The sequence below is a fragment of the Rousettus aegyptiacus genome, unplaced genomic scaffold (genome assembly GCF_014176215.1).
Source record: "Rousettus aegyptiacus isolate mRouAeg1 unplaced genomic scaffold, mRouAeg1.p scaffold_m13_p_9, whole genome shotgun sequence".
Classification (NCBI taxonomy): Eukaryota; Metazoa; Chordata; class Mammalia; order Chiroptera; family Pteropodidae; genus Rousettus; species Rousettus aegyptiacus.
The window spans coordinates 62,797,892-62,821,040 of record NW_023416312.1 but is presented as its reverse complement, the minus strand read 5'-3'; the positions used below and the strand labels follow the sequence as shown (position 1 = coordinate 62,821,040).

Here is a 23,149-nt window from a genome sequence, read left to right as displayed (position 1 = left end):
AGGATTTGATAAAAGGATTTGCTACTTCTTTTCAGGAAATCACCTACCCCTGTGTTTTGAATGGAAATTAAAGAGACACGTGTTGCGACTTTGCTTTCAAGTCCTTTAAAAATGAATGTTTTTCCCCTTTAAGTGAATTTCAGTTAACTTGGCGATTCTCCTCCCTCTAATTGAGGGAAAGGCCCCCTGCTTTCCCCATCACAGTGAAGGGGCGGAGCATTCTCTGAGAAGCTTGGAAGGGAGCTGTGCCGGGCCAGCCTTGGGGGAGGGGCTGCATTTCAAGAGGCTGCAGCTGACAAGAAGCTTCAAGGTAATGGCTGTCTTAAAGCTAGTTTTTTTTCTGGGACTTTCTTTGGGCTTTGGTGTTACAGTGATAAAAAATTAGAGATTATTGCCTGCGAGAGACAGTAATGAAATATAGTTTGGGGAAAATTGTTATTGTGACAGAATCAATCCCCCCGAAAATTTATTTTCTTCCGATATTTTCTGAAGTCCACAGTGTGGGAATGGGTGATCAGATTACAGCTTCTAAATTAAGACTTCAGTGAGACATGTTGTTCATGTTAATTTTTTACATGGCCATGTTTCTATCTTCATTACAGTTTATTATATTTTGAGTTAAACATTTATTCTACACAAAACTGATAGAAAATGTAAACATAAAAAGTGATTGGGATATACAAACGCAAATTTGAATGTGCAGGAGCATGGAAGAGATCCAGATATGCTGTTGAGTGATAACATTTGTAAAAAATAGAAACATTTTCCTTAAAGAGGGAACTAGACATCTCTGTTAACAGTCAGCATCGCTGGAGTGTTCAGATTACTGGGGGTTTCAAAATATGTTTTTAATCAATTTCAACATATTTTAAATTGCTTTATTTCATGATAATTTTTTATAATTAGAAGAGCAACATGAAGCTGAAACAGCATACCCTTTGGTTCAGACACATAAACGTTCATAGACACATACAGACAAGCAAGTGTACCCCCCTTGTTTTTTGCCAATAGTGGAAATTTCCCTGGACCTGATCAAGCATTTACGTATCCTGGTTGCTGTGTTAGCTATTGCCCTGTATGTGTCCTCCTCGCAACTCATTCTTTCTGACCACAGGTATGGTCATCGTCAGCAAGAACTATTTTTCTGTATCTGAGAGAGGATCTGGTTTATTTCTATTAGCAGTTTTAAAAATATTATGTGGCATAGTGCATCCATACAGTTGAATATTGCATAGCTGACAAATGGAAGTATGAACATGTAGTGATTTGAACATGTCTCAGAAGTATTAGGTGAAAACTGAATATTACAGAATGGCAAGCACCGCATATGCCGTTTAAATATAAAGGACCATGTTAATACAATGGGTGTAACAAAATCAGAAAAAAAAAATAAGGCAAGGCTACCTACTAATGGGATTATTTGTGTGGTTGGAGAGACAGGACACTTTACTATCTATTTAAAAATAATTAATACATATTTAGTCATTTTAAAGAATATTATAAAAAAGTTTTAGATAAAATATTTCAAATTGGGGGTGAATTACATTTGAAGTGATTCATTAAAAAATCACATTGAAAATACTTATGTGGAAAAAACTGAAAGCATGGGCTTGAGTGTGGTAAAGTGGTCTAAAGTGACATGCATTCATATACATATATAAAGAAAAAATATGGAAGGATTTCAAGAAACAATATTATTTTTTCCAGAATTATACTTTCTTTTTACAAATCTTTATCTTTTTAATTTTCTGTAAGCATGCAATTTTCTTTTGGTCAGGTTATTTGAAGTAAAGACATTAGCATTCCATTTTTTTGTGTAATGAATAACAAAAGTCTAAATTTGAGCATAGTATATTCTAGAAGCCTGAGAAAACTGTTGGCTTGGCAGGATGTAGTTCCTACCCTTCTCCCATAAGAAGAGCTTTGGTAGTAACGAGATGCAGTTCTGATGCTGGTCACAAGATGGTGCTTGCCAGATTTTCCAAATTTAGGCAACTATTTTTGTGAAGTGAGCAAACAAAGCCATGAAATGTATTTTGTATTAGCAGGCTGTGAAACAATATGCAAAGTGTTATTGTAGTTCTGTTTACAAATTTGTATGTGTCTAGAATAAAAAGCCCCACATTAGGATTGATGTGAGAACTCAAAAAGAAAGCATTAAAAATACAGTTACATTGAATTTGGCCTACAGAAGACACAAGGCAATTATTACTCTGCTCCCTGTCCCCACTTCACACTTTTCCCGAGAGAGATGATTTTAGCATGAACCAAATAACTGTGTCACAGAGAGAATTTCAAATAATGAGAACAAAAAGGAAAATAAACATGGCATCTACATCACAGATGAGATTTCATCTCTTTACTGTGTTTCAGAATGACACGCCTGCTAAAATTTTGTTAGGGAAGTTTTTTTAAGCCATTTCCTTTCAATTGGTTTGATTCTCTGTCTGCTTTCAGACAGCGTAAGTTAATTAGATGCTCATGATTTGGGGAATCTGCATGTGAAGCCAGTTGAGCCCCAGAAAAGCGGTGCTACATGGGCATGTCAAGCAGGGAGAAAGCTCTGTTGGACGAGCAGCTAGAGTGAAAATCAAAACACCCAGATCATATGGCCAGACCCTCCACGATCCAGGTGACATTGTTAAGAAGACTCTTTCCATTTTGTGTTAAAACATGGTTAAGTTGAGAGAATGGAGTACAATTTATTTTGATTCTGGCTCAGTAGCCATAATATTTTAAGTTAAAATCTTTGGATTCTAGTGTTAGGAAAGAATCAAATATGTTAAATTCCTATAAAGAAATTATACAAATGGGTATAATGATGTCTACTTATAGAAGTCTTGGAGGCCCCAGCCCACTGCCTGACTCAAGAAATCCTTAGGTAGTCAGTGGGTCCAAATATCTGACCCCTAAGTTTATCCTCTTAATTTGGTCATTGAGTCTAAGAGACAAAAACCTCAGTACTGTATCTGGCTACTTTGCATAGATTGGGCAGCACAGGCAGCTTTAAAAAGTTGAAAGATTACCCTAGAATAAAGCTCAAGAAGCACCAAAGTATCCAATAACAAAAATGGTGTCCTTGATGCACTCACCAACACCCCCCGTCCCAATTTCCTACTATACACACACTCATTCATTTATTATATGTAACAGCTATAATAAGGCTTACATACTGGGGCAGTATATAACAACTTCTCTTGTGTTCTTGTATTTTTAAATATTTTACCCAACCGCAGTATGTTTTCTTTTTTTTTTTTTGGTGCCCAGTATTCACCATTTTGTACGTCTTTTCTATTTTCATTATTTATTTTCTTTCTCCTTTGACAGAAGACATACCTTAGCTTATTCTATTTTCTCTTTGCCTTTTCTTTTAAGTGAGTATCCTTTAGTATCACCCATTCAGAATTACTTTTAAACTTCCTTGCAAGGTTTCAGGAAGCTATGTATACACACAGAAGGAAAAAATGATTTACTAGCCCTAAAGCAATAGAAGCCTCTAAAATTACTGTGTTTTGTGTGTGTGGGTGTGTGGGTGTGGTTAAACAGGCAGTTAAACACAGACCAATGCCCAAAGGATTTTTCTAGATGATTCAGAGTTCACCGATTGATTTCTAGTCTATCCAGATGCAGCAGTCAAACATATGCACATTCAGATTTTCAGTCATTTATTTTGCACTTTTTTTCTTCTTTTCCCCTTCTTTCTTATGTCCATATCTACTCCTTGCTACTTCTTAGACTGTTGATGAAATTTTAGATACAGAGAACATTTTGATGGTTGCCAGATGGGAGAGGTGTAGGGGGAGTGGGTGAAAAAAGAGAAGGGATTAAGAAATACAAATTGGTAGTTACAAAATAGTCATGGGGATGTTAAGTATAGCACAGGGAATATGGTTAATATATTGTAATAATTATGTATGGTGTCAGATGAGTACTAGATTTATCAGGGTGATCACTTCATAAGGTATATAACTCTGATCACTGTGTCATACAACTGAAACTAATAGCATATTGTATGTCAACTGTAATTGAAAAAAAAAATAAAAAAATAAAAATTATTTTAATATCTGGTAGTACCAGTTGTCCCTCCAGTCAGCTAATAAAGTTAGAACTCTGTCCCAAGCCCATGTCTGTATATCTATCTGTTTGAGAAATTCTAATAGGTAGCCTTGCCTTAACACTTGTCTGAGAAACTCTGAAGTTTAAATATTATATTTTTAGCAGTCTCTCATATCTCCTTACTAAAGAATTGATAAGTACCTTTATTCAGAGTGGTGACAGGAATAATTTTGGTCCAGTCTGGATCTTTTCCTGCGGATGTTTCAGAGAATGACCATGGGTGTGGGGGAGAGGAGGATTTTTTTTCTTTGAATCCCCCAAGGCAGGTCCCATAGCGATCTCTTTGTTTGTTAATCCCAGGAAGAACACCAGTCTCTCTACTTTAATACTCAGAGTGTAGTAAAGCTTTGTTTGCTATGTGTGTGATGATGAAGTTGTGAGGTCCTTATCAACCTTTTAAAATTTCTTTTAATATGTTTCCTGTTCTATCATACTGAATCTTGACTTTTTAGCAGCTTCATCCATTGTACTGTGTAGGTTAGCATTACCAGGGGAATACAAAACTTCCAAAGATAGAAAGTTTATCTTCTTGTGACCTCTAGGTCACTGGTTGCTATTTTTTTTCTTTTTACTCTATCATGTCCACATACATTTGACCAGAGACTATGTTGTCCCTTCAGCCCTGGCAGTGATTTACTGTTTGGCTTGCCTTTTCTTACCTGCGATGTTCGTTCTTAGTAGGTTTCCTTCTGATATTTTTCACCTTTCGGTCGGCTGACATTCAGCCAGTGAACATTAATAATAAGATTTCAACTTTGTTTAGCCAGCATTAGTTATTTGCACCTGTGTCTTAGGGGCCATTGACTATTTTGATTGAAAGTGAGAGATATGCAACTCTTTCACTTAAGCACTTAGAGGTCATTGTAGGATTATTAATTGGCCTAATTTCAATATTGTGTGTCTCAGGGAATAGGGAGGCCTGAGGAGGATGGAGAGACAGAGAAACGGCAAGTCAGTGGAGCAGTCAGAGTACACACATTTATCTTATATGGGTGCGGTTTGTGGTGCCCCAAAGCAATTACAATGGTAACATCAAAGATCACTGATTACAGTTTGCCATAACAAATACAATAATAATGAAAGAGTTTAAAATATTGTGAGAATTACCAAAGTGTGACACAGAAACATGAAGTGAGCAGATGCTGTTGGAAAAATGTTGTCAAAGGACTTACTCAAGGCAGGGTTGCCAAAATATTTCAATTTCTAAAAAAAATGCATGGTATCTGTGAAGCACAATAAAGCAGAGCACAATAAAGTGAGTTATGCCTGTCCAGTCAAGTTATAGAATATTTCCGTAACTCCAAAATGTTCCCTCCTGCCCTGTTGAAGTTAATACTCTCTCTACCCTGATCTTGGCAACCACTGATGTAAATTCTGTTCCTATAGTTTTTCATTTTTCATAATGTCATATCAATGGAACCATACGATATGTAGCCTTTTGCATCTGGTGTCTTTAATTTATCATAATGGTTCTGATATTTACCCATGTTGCTGCATTTATTAATTTATTCCATATTATAGCTTAGAGGTATTCTATTCTACAATTTGTGTGTCTACTCACCAATAGATTTATAGTTTTGGTAATTATGATTCAAATTGTTATAAACATTGCAGAAAAAAAACCTTTTTCTGTACATACGTTTTCATTTCTCCTGGGTAAACACATAGGAGTGGGATTTCAGGTTTATATAGTAAATGTATGTCTAACTGTATTAGAAGCTGCCAAACAGTTTACTAAAGCAAGCTGTGATATCTTTCCACCAGAAATGTATGAATTCCAGTAGCTCTGCATCATTGCCAGCAGTTGATACTGTCAGTTTTTTTCTCTATTTAATATTAGCCAATCTTACAAAAGTGTTAGTGGTGTGTCATTTTGGTTTTACTTGCATATCTTTAACTACTAATACCATTGGAACATCTTTTTAAAGTATTCATTTGACAGTCATATACAGATTTCTCCCACTATCTGAAAGTATAGTGTTCCACTGAAACCCTTCATAAGCCAAAATGGCATAAAGCAAAGAAGGAATTACAAATAATTTATATGGAAATAAAACTTAGCATCCCCACACCCCAAAAGTAACCTACTAAATCATACCAAATATGGTTAATTACATCCAATTTTATGCTAAGCCTAACACCTTTACAAGCTGTTTTAAGCTTTTCCGAAACCTTAGAACGCATCTTGCCAACAGCAGACGCACACCCACACAAAAAATCTGGATAAAGCACAGATGCTCACACAGTTCAAAGTTATGGTTGGTTGATGCTGACTCTAGTTTCCAGGGAAATAGCTGGGCAGTGTCATTGTTACTGCTGGGGGTACAAGATGCCTCTATAACTGCTCACTGCAAAACACGCTGAATGCTGTTTTCACTTTTTTCATAAAAGTGGAAATCCTCTTAAGATTTTTTTTGTTTGGTTAGTGAAAACAGGTACTAATGTAATGTAAAAGTGGAGTGGCTTAACACAAACTTTCAGAGAGTAGGGGTACTTTTTTTAAGTGTCTTTTTAAATTTTGTCCAGTTTTACTGGGTTATTATTGAATCATCAGAATTCTTTATATAGTCTAGATAAAAGTTCTTTATCAAATATGTTTTCCAAATATATTTTCCCACTCTGTGGATTTTCATTTTATTTTTTGAAGAGCAGAATTTTTCTAATTTGTCAAAATTTTTATGGCCCATGCTTTTTGTCTTAATAAATCTTTGCCTAAATGAAGATCTCAAAGACTTTCTACTTTGTTTTCTTCTAGAAGTGTTATAATCTTTGCTTTTACACTTAAGTCAGTAGTAATTTATTCAAGTTAATTTTTGTGTATGGTCTTAGCTAAGGGGTCGAAATGACTTTCTGCATACAATGTTCAATTTTTCCAGCACTGTTTGTTGAAAAAAAAACACATCATTTCTCCATTTCCCATTGTTAAAATTCTATTGAGTCCCTCTGAGCAGGGCCCTCTGCTGCAGCCCCCTCTCTTGCAACCCCCTTTCTAAGTGGACATTAACACTTCCCCGACTAGCCTGGTCCCTCCTGGTCCCCTGTCCACTCTCTGCCAGTCAGCCCCAGTTTGGTCTGTGTGTTGTCTCGCTGGCGGAACCTAGGCTTGAGCCCGAGTTGTAGCCGTGCTGTGTTGTTGGTGGGAACAAACCTATGTTTCCAAGACTGCTACGGCACTGTGGCCTGCGATGGCATACAGACTATAGCTCATAAGTACAATGACCTCTGGTGAGCGCGCCAGGCTTGCAGTGCTCTCCGAGGAATAGGGAAGTAACCCTTGCTCCGGTCTAGGACCCTCACGGCGTGGGGAACGCGGGCTGGAGAGTCACCTCCGGTCTGAGCAGAGGGCCCAGTGGGTAGGGCCTCCTCACCCAGCCCCCGCTCGGCACCAGGTTACTAGTGGCTATGATCCTTCCTGTGGGTCTGTGCCAGAGCCGAGGCCTTTTCTAGGTAGATCGGTGGCTAAGCTAAGACTGTGAGAGGCTTCTTGGTCTAGCGGAAGTCACAGTTAGGAGCTTGAGGGAAGGCAGGCCTGGAATAGGCTGGCATCCTCTTTCAGAGGGCAGAGACCAGGCCCCAGGTCTCTGCCCTCTGAAAGGGAACCGTATTGACGGTTCTCGAGCCCAACACAGAATTCCGGAGCTTTGCACACAGCGGGCGCTTAATAAAACTTAGTGGAATTGAATGGGTTCTGGTATCTGCCTGAGGAAAAACAGTGGAGCTGTCAGAATGCTAATGTGAGTGGGGGCAGGGTGGTGCCTGTAAGAAATGGAGCTGGAAAATGGGAGACTCAGGCCCCCCGGTGGACCAGGGATGTCAAGATTGGATGGCACAGACAGATAATAGAACAGTTTATTAAAACGCCTTCTTGAAAATAATCTATCAACTGTAATTTGCTGGTCTATTTGTATAGTATTTATATGTCTATCTTACGCCGATAATACATTGTCTTGATTACTGTAGTCTTGAGATCAGCATGAGTCTTACAACTTTGTATTTCCTCCTCAAAAGTGGTTTGGCTCTTCTGGTTCCTTTGCTTTTTAAAGATATCCTCTCAGTTTCTACAAAAAGTCTACTGGGATTTTGATTGAGATTTTAATGATTTTATAGGTATCTTTCCGGAGAAGTTATATCCTAAAAATAAATAGTTCATCTTTCAGTCAATGAACATGGTATATTTCTCCATTTATTTAGTTCTTTAACTTCTCCCATCAGTGTTTTGAAGTCTTTAACATACATATTCTGCACATACTTGTTATATTTGTTCTCCCTTTGTATTTCCTGTTTTTCATTTTATTAATGGTTCTTTTTAAAACTTCAGCTTCCAAGTTTTATTGTATAGAAACGAATTGCTTTATGTTAACCTTATATCTGATGATATTAATAAACTTATTAGATTTAGTAGCTTTTTTTTGGTAAATTCATTGGGATTTTCTACATCAATCACCATGATGTCTGCAAAGAAAGACAGCTTATTTCTTCCTTTTCAATCTGTATGCCTTTAATTTATTTTTCAGCCATTTTTGTATTGGCTAGGATCTCTAATATTGAATGGAAGTGGTAAGAGCAGATATCTTTGAAATATTTCCTAACTTTAGGGGAAAAGCATTCCGTGTTTCACTATTAAGTATAATGTTAACTTTAGTTTTCTTCGTAGATGCCCATGATCAGCCTGAGAAAGATCCATTTAATTCCTTGTTTGCTGAATGATTTATCATAAATGTTTGTGGAATTATGTCAAATACTTTTTCTGCCTTAAGTGAGTTGACCTTTACTTTTTTCGTCTTTAATCTGTTGATAGTTGAATTGATTTTCAAATGTACAACCATTCTTAAATTCCCAGGATAAATTTCATTTGGTCATGATATATTATTTTTTTTCTATATCATTGTATTTTACTCTATCATTTTATTTTCTGTTATTCTGTATAATTTTCTGTATCATTTTTATGTTTATATCATTGGATCTTTCTTTGTTTATGAGAGACATTGATTTATAGTTTTCTTACATGTTATGGTTTTTTCCCCTAGTTTTGGTATCAGGATGATGCTGGTATCAAAATATGTTGGAGATTGTGTCCTCCTTTTCTCACTTCATTTTCATCTGACTCGCGTAACATACATTGCTCTGCTTAGAGTGGAGTCTAGAGTGCCAAAGGATTTTTTCTCTACTCTAAATTTTCAGCAGTTCGTTCACACTTGTGCCTCTGGAGAGGGGTCTCTCTTTATGCACTTGCCTCTTCCACAGCATTAGGCTCCTGTGATTAGATGCTAGGCTCGTGGTGAGTCAGGGAGCACTCTCTGTTGTCCTCTCCAGCCTTACACTTAAGACGACTTGTGCAACTGGACCTTTAGGGTTGCACATTTTTCTCAGTATTTTTTTTTCTCTGGGAAAGACAGCTAACCTCTGATTTGTATCTGGGATTGGTCTTTGATGAGAGATATATTCTTGCCCCTACCTTATCAGTAGCGACCACTGCTTTTTATTGCTGTAGGATCCTGGGCCCTAGGGCTTCCTGCTCCTCCTAAAGGGCAGATAGATTTTGTTTCTACCTCTTCCCCAGAAAAATATGTTTTGTCTTGTTTTGTTTTACCTGGATCCAGAATAGTGTATAGGGCTGCGTGTAAGTCCACCAGCAACGCCTGATTGCTTTCTGCATACCTGAGTCATTGAAATGGGCTTTTTGGGTCTCCTGCTTTGTCCTTAGTCATGTTTGTGTGCTTCTGGTTAAGGACTGTAAAAAAATAACTTGCAGTGAGTGTTTTAGTGCCTGAGATGCCAGATATTTCAAACTACTAACACAGAAGCCAATTAAGAATTTAAGAATTCATTAAATTTCAGCTGATATTTTTTTTACCTGCTTGCCGACAGCCACCTCTCTGTCTCTATACTTTGCCAAAGGTGAAACAGTGCATACGTCCTTCTTTTAAGGTGTTGATTATCCTTTGGAATCTAGATTTTTATTACTGTTAAGTTATGGGTGATATTCTTTAATGGCTTTTTATATCCTAAGTAAAAGTGGAACTGAAGCTAATTATGTATGGGTATTATTTTTGTTTTTGTTTTTTGGTTTTTAAATATGCTTTAGGAAGAAGCAAATGGTTTCTACAGCATACTTTTAAAGAGTTTATTTTTATATAATGTTTATTAATTTTTTCCATTTAAGTTTTTATTTTTTATCCATTAGAATCATACTTTAAAGTATACTTAATACAGGACTTTTTCTGCATATACTTCTTTGAATTTTATGCATGTATAGATTCATGTCAGCACTACCACAGTCAGAATACAGAAGAGTTCTATCACCCCCACAACTTCCTGTTCTATTATATAGTCCCACCCTCCTCTTACCTGTAACCCTTGGCAGCCACTGACCATATCACCATCACTAAACTTTTCTCTTTTAGAGAATGTCATGTGAATGGGATCACATGTATTGTGGTGGGCACATCCTAGGTGACCCTAGGTGACCCACTCCCTTGTGTAATCCTCTCCTATTGTAAGTCTATATTAAATTAAATTTAGAACCAGGTATAGGACCAGGTATAGAATTCTGTAAGTTCGTGTGACTCCAAATACATAACTCTTTCAAATTAATTAATTCATCCATTTATCCAGCACACATTTATAGAGCATTCTTCTTTTCTTTATTTTAATTAATTAACTTATTTATTTTTTATGGTGACATTGGTTAATTTAATCTGATAAGTTTTAGCTGTACATTTTAACAGTAAGGCATATATATATATATATATATATATATATATATATTTATACTGTGTGTTCACCTTTCATAGTTAGATTTCTTTCTGCCAACACATATTTGACCCCCTTTACCCCTCCACCCTCCCTCTACCCTCTGGTAACCACTAGTCTATTGTCCATGTCCATGAGTCTCTGTTTGTCCTGTTCATTTGTTCATTAGGTTTATAGCCCACATATAAGTGATATTGTGTGATTTCATTTTTTTCTGTCTGGCTTATTTATCTTAGTATGATTATCTCAAGATCCACCCATGTTGTCACAAATGGCAGTATTTCATCTCTTCTTATGGTTGAGTTATATTCTATTGTATAAATGTACTACAGCTTCTTTAGACAATCAACTATCTTAGGACACTTCCATTGCTTCCATTTCCTGGCCACCATAAATAATGCTGCTATGAACATTGGTGTGCAAATATATTTTTGGAAATGGATTTTCAAGTCTTTGGGGTAAATACCCAGTAGAGGGATTACTGGATCATATGGTAGATCAATTCTTAGTTTTTTTGAGGAACTTCCATACTATTTTCCATAGTGGCTGTACCAACTTGCAGTCCCACCAGCAGTGTATGAGGGTTCCTTTTTCTCTGTATCCTCACCAACATTTGCTATTACCTTTCCTGTTGATTATAGCTATTCTGATAGGTGTGAGGTAGTATCTCATTGTGGTTTTGGTTTGCATTTCCCTAATAGCTAGTGATGTTGAGCATCATTTCATATATTTGTTGGCCTTTGTATATGTCGTCTAGGGAGAAGTGTCTGTTCAGGTCCTCTGCCCGTTTTTTGATTGGATCGTTTGTATTTTTGTTGTTATTGAGTTGTATGAGTTCTTTGTATATTTTGGATATTAGGCCCTTATCAGAAATGTTGCTTGCAAATATACTTTCCCATTTGGATGGTTGTCTCTTTACTTTGTTGATGGTTTCTTTTGCTGTGCAAAACCTTTTTAGTTTGATGTAGTCCCAGTCATTTATTTTTATTTTACTTTCTTTACCTTTGAGATCAAATTCATAAAATTCTCTTTAAGTCCAAGGTCCTTGAGTTTAATTCCTATGTTTTTTTTTTCTATACGTTGTATCGTTTCAGGTCTTATATTCTGGTCCTTAATACATTTTGAGTTAATTTTGGTGTGCAGTGATAGACAGGAGTCTAGTTTCATTTTTGCAGGTGGCTTTCCAGTTTTCCAAGCACCATTTATTGAAGAGGCTTTCCTTCCTCTAAAGGAAATATGGGTTTACTTCTGGAATCTTGATTCTGTTCCACTGGTCCATGTATCATTTACAGCGAGGTAGAAACAGTGTGTCTTAGTGATTGATTAAGATCATGAACTCTGGAATCAAATACCTGCATTCAAATCCTATGTGCTAAATAGTCTCTTGATATCCTTGTAGAAGTGCATTAACCTCTCTAAAGCCTTATCTACAAAATGAGAATATTTAAATACCTACCTAACAAAATTTTTTGAGAATCAAGGGAGATGGTGCATACAGAGCACTTGGCAGAATGTCTTGACACACAGTAAGGAACAACTTTTGGCTTCTACCTTTATATTATTTATTATTAATAATATTACTGTTGTTATGCAGAATGAGTCAGTCATGGGGACTCTTCTCCATAAAGTAACCATCTGAGTTTTAAGTGAGATAATATTTGAAGTACTGGTAACAGTGCCCGGTATATAGAAAACTTTTATATCTAGTAGATGTTACTGTATCTGTAATTATTATTTATCTTCATTATAATAATAGTAGCACTAGTGGCATTTATTATTGGTTATCTTCTCCTCTTCCTTCTACAAAATAGTAAAATATATGAAAAGAATTAATCTTTTCCTTAGCATTTTTTTGGAAAATGGTAAGGTAGTGTAGCATTTTCTGATTAATATGCAATATAGAAAATAAATAATTACAAGAAATGTAGTTTTAATGTAATGACTATACTTTATGTGCATTTGTTACTTTCCAAACATGTGAAATGAGAAGACAGAATGAGAAATATTACATTATAAAGTATATAATTGAATACATCTCTTCATTTAAATAAAAACTTATTTACACTGGCCCGATAATCCTCTTTATATAATAATAATTTGAAAGCTTTGAAAAGATTAATTGTATAAAAATATTATTATTTTTGTTGGTGATTTTAAGATTAACTATTTTGTACTAGAAGAGAGATTAGAAGTCACAGTGACTTAGGTAAGATAAAATTTGTACTTTCACTATGTTAAAGTGATTGGAATGAGGTATCCCTATTATTCAGAAGTTCAGGTACTTCCATCCCTAGTGAGTTACATTCTTTTCTATGTCACTTCTTGGTCCAGAATGGCTGTCTGAATTCTATCTGGTCAAAATCTAAGGGGGAAGCAAAAGAAAGAGGGCAAGTGAAAGAAAAAAAAGCTCAAATTGGCTATTCACCCCTTTAGAGGTACCTTCTCTGGAATATGCAACCATTTCTACTTATATTCTTTGGCAAGAAATCCTATCACATGGCCACGGCTTACAGTAAGGGAGTCTGGGAAACATATTATTTTAAAAATTTACACTGCCACCCTGAATGCAACTGGGGTCTGCAAATGAGAAAGAATGCAAAGAGTAGATTTAGGATGGGCAACTAGAAGTTTCTGTCTTAGTCATAAGTATGGTACATGTTTGTAAAGAAGCATTAAACATTACAAATTTATAAAAGATCGAAAGGGAAAACTTCCTGTGGCAGAGAGAATGCTACATGTTCACAAAGCCCTGTTTCATTTTCCTCCTAGGTCATAGGGAGACTACCTTCCCGGCCCCTATGGCAGTTTTAGCTAATTGACTGTGACCAGCAGTGAAATTTCTCAGACCTGGCCCCTAAAACCTTCCACTGGATTTTCCAACTCCCCTCTTTATACGATTGTTAGCCAGGTGCAAAGAATGCAGTGTAGACCTTCAAGGCCTTCAAGGCCAAAGAAGATGGTAGAGACATAAGCAGGAAGAAATTTGAGTCCCTTAATGACTGCTTGGAACAAAAAACCCACCCCCTTTCTGACCACTTGATGACCTACATTGAATTTTTAGATCAGCAAAATAAACTTTGTGGTTGAACTTCTGAGATTTAGGGGTAGTTTATAGCACAAACCATTATATATAATTATTAGAGCCCTTACTGATACACTGGCCTAGAAAATAATGTTCATTAATCTATTTGTATTTATTGTTGCAATAGTAATGCTTATATAAAGGTGGATTTAAAAATACATACATATATATTACATAGTATATGATACACAGGCACTTTCATCCCCAAATATCTTCATTCTCAAAATGATCAATAACGATATTTAAAATTGGCTAAGTTAAATCAGAAATCTAAGTTTAAATTTAACATGGGGGAATTTTAATGAACAAAATTTGCAAAATTTATCAAACATATAAACAAAGACATGGACATTTTAAAAATTAATTTTACCTACATTGAAATGCATGAGCAAAAAATACTAACAAAACATAATAAAATATAATAAGGAATTGCCAATTATCGATGAGCGTATTTGAAATGTGTACTTTACTGGCAAACCAGTGATTTTCAGCCTTTAGTTAGAAACGTCTATGTTTATGAAGAAATTTCTAAAACTTCCCTGAATAAAAGGAAAGCTATACTATGTCCTGGAAACAGAAAAAAATATATATAAAGAAGTCATTTTCCATAGAATAATGTATGGTTTTAGTGTAATCCCAAACAAGACCCTTCGTGAGCTATTTTAATGGAGCTTGACTAGCTGGGTTTTAAATTTGCCTGCAGATGTAAGGTGCCAGATAAGGCAAGGAAAAAGCATGTAAGAAATATTTTAAATTAGATTTCTATTTTTTAATACAGTGATTTGCTACCACCTTTTTTAATTAGTTGAAGTATACAGCACAATCATTAGGCATTTATATAATTTATGAAGTAATCCCCCTGATTAGTCTAGTACCCATCTGGCAGTATACATAGCCATTACAATATTGTTGACTATATTCCAATACTCCCTATGCAGTACTGCACATCCCTGTGACTGTTTTGTAGCTGCTGATTTGTACTTCTTCATCCCTTCACCTTTTTCACCCTGCCCCCCAACCTCCTCCCCTCTGGTAATCACCACTTTGTTTTCTGTGAGTCTGTTTGCATTTTGTTTGTTCACTTCCACTTATCAAGAAGCCACACCTACCTCTAAGGGTTTGAATGAAAATTAAACAGACACTTGTTGCCATTTCACTTGAAAGTTCCTTAAAAAGGAACATTTCTACCCTTTAACACTTCAGCTGTTTAATTTGGCAATTCTCCCTCCTCTAATTCAGGGAGGGCCTTCTGTCTTCCCCATCACAGGAAGAGGGCGGAGCATTCTCTGAGAAGCTTGGAAGGGAGCTGAGCCAAGCCAGCCTTGGGGGAGGGGGTGCATTTGAAGAGGCTGCAGCTGACAAGAAGCATCAAGGTAATGGCTGTCTTAAAGCTACTTGTTTTCTCAGTGCCTTAGAGTAAAGATAAGAAAAATAGAAGTGGTGGTCGTAGAGCGGTGACAGAGTGTATGGTTTTGAGAGAATTGCTGGTATTTTGATAGAATCCTTTAGAGGTTTTATTTATTTACTTACTTATTCAGTCTGTTTGTTTGTTTATTTATTTATTTATTTATATCCCAATGCTTTAAAAGTCTACAGTGGAAGAAGGAGTGGTCAGATTACAGTCTCTATATTAAGATTTCAGTGCAGCATGGCTGTTCATGCTAATTTATTGACTCGAGATTTCATGTTTATATTACCGAAATTCCGTTACTATTCAAATTTTTAAGAATTTATTAATTTACACGGGAAATGATGAATAAAAATATTTGACAGCATGGGGGAGAATACTTTTGAATTGACTGACACATAGAAAACTAAGTGTCACCTGTGTATGAGCATGGAAAGGGGAATACATATGTAGTTGAGTGAAAACATTTCCTCATACATATATGTGTGTGACTAGAAAAAAAAATCTCACAGAAAGTAAGCTCCCAGGTTAGTATTTCTGACAGGTCAGATCACTAGTATATTACTTTTTAGCCTACTTCAGCATCTTTAGGGTAGATTTCCCCATGATCATTTTTATAATCATGAAAGAAAAATGAAGCTGAAACAACATACTCATTTTATTTCAAACCCATAAGCATTCATAGACATGCAGACACATGCAAACACCTCACTCTCTTTGTTTTTTACCCATAGTAGACATTTTCCTGGACCTGATCAAGTGTGTAACCTAGTTGCTGTGTTGGCTATAGCCCTGCATGTATCTTTGCAACTCATTCTTTCAGACTACAGGTAAGGCTATGGTCAGCAAAAATCATTTTTCTATATATTTTAAGAGAGGCAGAGAAAGGATTTGGTTTACTTCTGTAAGCAGTTCTTAAAATATATAGTATGCTATAACCATACGATGGAATATTATGTATTTGGAAAATAGAAACAGGAACCTGTACATGTAGTGATTTGAAAGGTCTGATAAGTATTGTACAGTGAAACAGCAAATTATAGTATAGCATTTATCATACGATCTCACTTAAAAATAAATATGTATCTTATTAAAACATGTATGCTACTACAATTCATGCAACAAATCTGAGAAAACATATCTACCATACTATTAACAAGATCATTTGTATAGTTGGAGAGAAAGAGCTAGCTTTACTGCTCTCTGTTTAAAATATTAATATGTATTTATTGTTTCACATCATCAGGGAAATACTGAGATAAAATGTTGCAAATTTGAGAAAAAACTACATTTGAAGTAATTCATAAAAACATATAGAATATTTATGTAGAATGATGTTCAAACTATACTTTTAATTGAGATCTGATGTTGGCTTGAAATGATATGCATTTATACACAAAATTATTCTGTGAATATAGAAAATATAGTGATTATTTGTATAGAGTTGTACTTTATTTTGTGTATATCTTTCTGCATCTTTTCAATTTTTAATATGCTTCAGGATGTTTTTATAATCAGAAACATTGACTAAACCCTTGAGCTTAGAACAGAAAATTCTAGAAGCCTGGGAAGGCTTTTGACTGCCCAAATGTAGCTCCTACCCGTCACTCATAAAAAGGATCTTATGGTGGTGATTGAGGCCCTGCCTGTACCACCTGGGGAAACTGCAGTTCTGATTCTGGGCACAAGGTGGCGCTTGCCAAGTTTCTTAAATTTTCTTCAAGCAACCATTTTTATGAAAATAGTAAACGAAGTAATGAAACATATTTTTGTTTTAGTGGACTGTGAGACAGCATGTAGAGTATTATTAAAATTCCAATGAAAAGATTATATGTGTAAAGAAGGAAAAATCTACACAGTGATTGATGTGAGGATTCAAATAAAATCTACAGCGTGGCTCATAGAAAACGCAAGGCACTTTTACTTCCCTTTTCTCCTGTGGCTCCCTCACACTCTTCAAATCAGAAAGGTGATTTCAGCATGAACCAAGTAGCATAACTGTATCACAGAGAGAATTTAAAATAATAAGAACAAGAATGAAAATGAACATGGTATGTACATCACAGATGAGATTTTACATACTGTATTTAAGAATGACATGCCTTCTAACGTTTAAGTAAGGAAGTTTCTGTATATTTTCCTATTTCATTATTTTGAATTTCTGTCTTCTTTTGGGCAGCCTTTCTCCTTTTGGAGTGAGAATCAGGACAACTAGATCACAGGACCAGATACTTCACAATTCATGTGATACTGGGTAAGGCTCTTTCCACTTCACAAAACATTTCACATTAAAAATTTGTTGAGGACCTAAGGTACAATTTATTTTTCTTCCTGTTCTACAGCCATAGCATTTTAAATTAAAAGAGACATTTCAACCATGTTAGGCTGAAAAGATGAGGTATAATTCATTCTGTAATTAAGAGGCATAGCTTCTAGTTTGGGGACAGAAGCTCTTCAGATTTCTACCTAGGTCTTAGCCAGTCACCTGGCTCTCAAATCTTGATAACTATCTTTTCCGGTGAGTAAACATAGCAACCATTCTGAATCACTGCCTTCTAAGCTCATGTTCTTAACAAGATCATTGTGTTTTTGTCTGGGTCTAGGAGATACATACTGTGTTTTCTTTATATGCCTGCTTTGGATGAACAGGAAAGCATTTATAGCTTAAAACTTATAAAGCTGTGTGTTCTGCTAGAACGGTGCTTCTCAAGGAGCTCTTGGAAAATTTGCATTAGAATCACTTGAGAACTTAGAAATACAAGATGTTGGGTCCTATCTAGACCTTCTGAATAAAACTCTCAGGTTAGGGCCTAGAAATCTAATGTTATCAGAACCTCTAGATGATTGTGATACATGCCATGTTTAGAGCTCCACTGTCTTAGGTATAACACTAGGGAAACAAATGTCCCACAGTATCTGATAACATAGAGTCCCTGACCCACTACAACCTTTTCCACCTCTGCCAGCATGTACACAGATTTACTTCTTAATAATCATGTGCAATAAATAAGGATAAATTATTGAATCTGAGGTATTATAAACCACTTCTCCAGTTCTTATCTCCCCTTACATTAATGCTGCATTTTCCTCTTCATCTCATGCTCCATTAAGCATTATTCTTTATTTTATCTCTTCTCTATTTGAAATTGATTACCTTCTACTTTAGCAAAATAACTTTATTTGCTGATACTTTTCATCTTTTTCTTTCCCTTATTTCAGCATCTTCTATATTGTCCCATTTAAACAACAGCCTCAAGCATCTTTGGGCAATTCTGCTGGAGCACAGAACACTCAAGCTGTAAACATTTTGTAGTCCTAAGACAAAGGAGCCTTTTGTAAGAGTGTTGTTTTTGGTAGGAACTGTCTCAACAGTGCCGAGTATAGCCAGACACCTGTCTCTGATCATAACCTTTTAGCACACAAATCTAAATCACAATGGATGCTGAGTACGTCCTATGCAATTGGAAAGACCAGTTATGGCCAGCAAAAGTTTTGTCCAGATCTGAGACTTCATCAAACAGTAAGAGAAAAAAGACATTTTCTCTAGAAGTTCAAATACTCTCACTAGATGAAAAAATTAAAGTGGAAAGCACGGAAACAAAGATCCTAAATAAATTCCAAATTGAAGCCATTGCCTCCTCACTAGCAGCACAGTCAGAGGGTGATGCTCCACCTAGAGAGGAAACAGCCTATGCAAGGTCATTGAAAGTGGCACTTGATATTCTGAATGAGAGAACAAATTTGAATCAAGCAAGCAGTTCAGATGAAGAAGAGACCACTTCATTGTCTCAAAATATACCGCAAGAGCTTTCTGATTCACCGCCTCATAAAAAGTATCGGGAGAAGGAAGGAAACATATCAAAGTGTCTTGAAAACAGTGAAAATCCAACATCCCTGTCAGTATCTTCAGAGAGTAATGATTCCCTATATAATGATAAATCACAAGTGCATACAACCATCAATACTATTTCAAGTGAAATGGAAACAAAGTCATCACAAAACTTCAGCTGGCACCAAATTTTTCCTTCACTTTCAGAAGAAGATGAAAAGGAGAGCAAGGAAAAGATTGACATGTCAACAGTTATGCTTTTGCATTCCACAGTCAAAGAGGAGGATGAATGTGTTAAAGATGAGAAATTCACTCCAATTTGGTCATCAGATTTTTTCATTGTGCCCAAAGCTGTGAAAGAGGAGTCAGAGAACATCTGCCCAGAGACCCTGGCTATTTCCTCTGAACACTCTACTTTCTCAGAGAATATTGAAGATCCTGGAGAGGGTCCCTCAAATCCATGCTCAGAGACCAGCCAGAATCAACCCTCCATGGAATCAGAGACCGATGCTTCAGCATTCTCCAGGCATTGTTCATGGGAATCTCAGGTTTCATTTAGTGCCTCTAACCGCATCCTGGATTATTCACATCTTCTTGTGAATAATGAAAGCAATCTTCAGAGATTGGATTTTGAGGAGCTTGGGGAAGAACTTCAAGCTTCTGACAAGTCAATGCATCTAAATTCTGTTGATGCTTCTTTATTAGATGACGATGAAGAAGATGAAGAACTTCCACGCATAGTTTTTCATTATGAGCCACATTCATTTGAAATAGGAATGATAGTCTGGTTTAAATATCAAAAATATCCATTTTGGCCAGCAGTTGTTAAAAACATCAGGCGAAAAGACAAAAAAGCAAGTGTGCTTTTTGTTGAGTCAAGCATGAATCCTGAAAAGAGAGGCATTAGAGTGCCTTTTAGAAGATTGAAGAAATTTGATTGTAAAGAGAAACAAGAACTAGTAGATAAAGCCAGGGAAGATTACAAAGAAAGTATTGACTGGTGCATCTCACTGATTTGTGACTACAGAGTTAGATTAGGTTGTGGTTCTTTTGCAGGTTCTTTCTTTGAGTATTATGCTGCTGACATCAGTTATCCAATTAGGAAAACAATGAGACAGGATACCTTCAGGGACTTATTTCCAAAACTGCATAATGAAGATTCTAGGGAACCAATGGCTATGACTTCCAAGACCAAGAAAATGTCCTTCCAGAAAATTCTCCCTGACCGAATGAAGGCTGCCCGGGACCGAGCCAATAGGAACCTGGTGGACTTCATTGTGAATGAAAAAGGAACAGAGAACCATCTTCTTGCTATTTTAAAGGGCACAAAAAGGTCCAGGTGGCTGAAATCATTTTTGAACGCAAAGGAGTTCACTCCCTGTATTGAAACATACTTAGAGGATGAAGATCAGTTGGATGAGGTGGTGAAATATTTACAAGAAATCTACAATCAAATAGATGAAAGAATGCTGGCTCTGATAAGAAATGATAAAGTTAAATTTATCTTGGAAGTTCTTCTGCCAGAAGCAATCATTTGTTCAATTTCTGGTGTTGATGGATTAGATTACAAGGCAGCTGAAGAAAAGTATCTAAAAGGACCATCTCTAGGATACAGGGAAAGAGAATTATTTGATGCAAAAATCACATATGAAAAGAGACGAATGCCATTAGCAAATGAAGATTGTTAAATCTCCTGAGAGTTTAAATCATAACAGGGAGCTTTCATAGATAATAGTTTTAAAAAAAAAGAATCTCTAACATGTATGTATTTTTCAGAAATGGGAGACTTTGGGTAATGTGGGTTTTTTTTGTTTTTTTTTTGTTTGTTTGTTTTGTTTTGTTTTGTTTTTGCGATCTCTATGATCCATGAATATTACTACATAAACATTTCCTTTTGTTACACTTCTTTTATTAACATATTTCAGCAGTTTTACCTTCCCATACAATTCTAGAATGAATAATTTCTAAATGATTTTAAGGGAAAGTACTATTTTTTTTGACATTTTTGTGTCCATACTGTATAGTTAAATACAGTGTGCGCAATCATTTACATATTAAAATTGCACTGGTATTAGATATTAAGCAAGATAGTTAGAAAAAAAGTCTAAGAAACATCAATTATATATTTTTTGCTTAGTTTTTATAAAATATTGGGCTTCTCTTAAGATAGTTGAATTATTTTTCCTGCCATACCTATTTATTTTTGGAAAAAAATATCTCTGAGACATAGAACCAAAGATGGAGATGCTTTGCTATATATTATAACTAACTGTAATTGCTTTTGCAAGAAAACAATCTGGAATTCAAAACTAAAGTAAGGGGATTACCTGCATGCAGTCTATATGTGTGTGAATAACATCTCAGCATGCAGAAAATAATTTTGGCAGCCTTGAACAGGATTGTTCATTGTACACTTCCCTGAAATTCCATTTATGGGAGTGTCTATTATTCAATAGCTGAATGGTTTCTTAAAACAGACAGGCTTTTGGCTGTCTTCATAACTAACAGTAATTTTATCAATATAGCCGTCTGACCACATGTGAAAGGCAGCTAGAGTCATCGTATTCACAGTTTGGCTACTCTAGAGTAGGAGTAGACTGATTAAGGGGCAGACTGCTTAAGAGGTCATCTAGTTTGATATAAACTGTAGAAAATTCAAGCACTTTGTTTTGAATCTTGTATTTCTAAATAGTCATTTGTTGCAAACCAAGCAATCCATATTATCTGGCTTATTCGTAGAATAGTTACAGTTGGTTCCAGTAATATAAATGCCAACCAGTAAATCATTCCAGGCTACTACTAAATAATAGAGTAGATGGACCAGAATCTGTGAATTTGGAAATGAGTCATAGAAAAAGCCTCCATTTGGCCAAATATGACAATTATCCAAATATATTTTAAAATACAAAGTTAAAAGTTAAAATCTAATTTGAAACAAGACTTTAGTGAAAATAAATGTTAGAAGGGCTACTTTATTTTACAAACTTGACATAAAAATAAATGCTAAAAGGCTTAACATGAACCTGTCTGCATTTTTACTCTTGGAGTAAGACAACTGTTACTCTTAGCTTTTGTTATATGTTCACACATGACCACATGTTTATGTAAAATTTGCAAAAGTTTGATGTTTTGATTTATAATAAAACCATTACATATTTTACCTTGTATGTTTACTTCATTATACTTCAGATTGTATAGTTATGTAACTGGTATTCTGTCTGTCTATATATACATACACACACACATATATACATATATATACATATATATATATAATTTGGAATTTTTGCTTGTTATCATTTTAATGCTTGTTATACATTATCTCATTCTAAATAAATACTTTCATTATTGATTTGTATTGTTTTAAAAGAAAGACTTCTAAATTGTATAAGCTTCAGATTTCACAGAACTTTCTCTGGACCCTGCCCAACAAAGACCAAGATACCTTGTGCATACTTATATCAGTCCATGATAGTTTTCTCATGATCCTGATGAGGATTTGACAACAGGCCATCACCCCATTTATGTGGACATTATACCCTGAGAAAACACTGTATAACAGTGTGTGCCTCTGATCCCAATATATTACCCACGTGAGTCTTCTCAGTAGAGTCATTTCTGTCTCTTGGTTCTAATATTTTCTTTACTACCTCATTCATGTATTCTTTCATTCATATATTTATTAGCCAGGAGAGTAAGTAAGCAAGGCTCTGAAAATTTAAGGTGCCAGATTTAAGGTGACTCAAATGACAGGGTCAGGTTTAAATTGAGCCAGATGACAATTTCATTTCTACTTTATCATAATAGTAAAAAATATGTATTAACCTTATGGGCTAACTTCCTGTATTTGAAAACCAGAGCCCCAGGCTTCCCCCGGGATTATTGGGTGTCTGGTGTAGGGTAAAGGGAAGGCACCTGATTCCTCCTGGAAGATCATTTATATTATGGCATATATTGAGGT

The 23,149-nt window shown here is 35.6% G+C and overlaps 1 protein-coding gene across 5 annotated transcripts in view; it reads left to right on the top strand.

The window, feature by feature from the left end:
* Positions 1 to 22,348, top strand: part of PWWP3B (PWWP domain containing 3B) — a 29,292-nt gene extending 6,944 nt beyond the window's left edge. For 2 of the 5 annotated variants that reach the window (XM_016166759.2, XM_016166760.2), the window contains 5 exons: positions 134 to 310; positions 15,191 to 15,324; positions 16,094 to 16,189; positions 17,539 to 17,613; positions 18,579 to 22,348. In XM_016166759.2, the coding sequence (XP_016022245.1) occupies positions 18,795 to 20,876 (2,082 nt within the window). In that variant the 5' untranslated portion in view covers positions 134 to 310; positions 15,191 to 15,324; positions 16,094 to 16,189; positions 17,539 to 17,613; positions 18,579 to 18,794 and the 3' untranslated portion in view covers positions 20,877 to 22,348. The remainder of the gene's footprint in view (positions 1 to 133; positions 311 to 15,190; positions 15,325 to 16,093; positions 16,190 to 17,538; positions 17,614 to 18,578) is intronic. The other 3 variants (XM_016166762.2, XM_016166763.2, XM_036227056.1) reach the window with 3 other exon arrangements.
* The last annotated feature ends 801 nt before the right edge of the window (positions 22,349 to 23,149 follow it).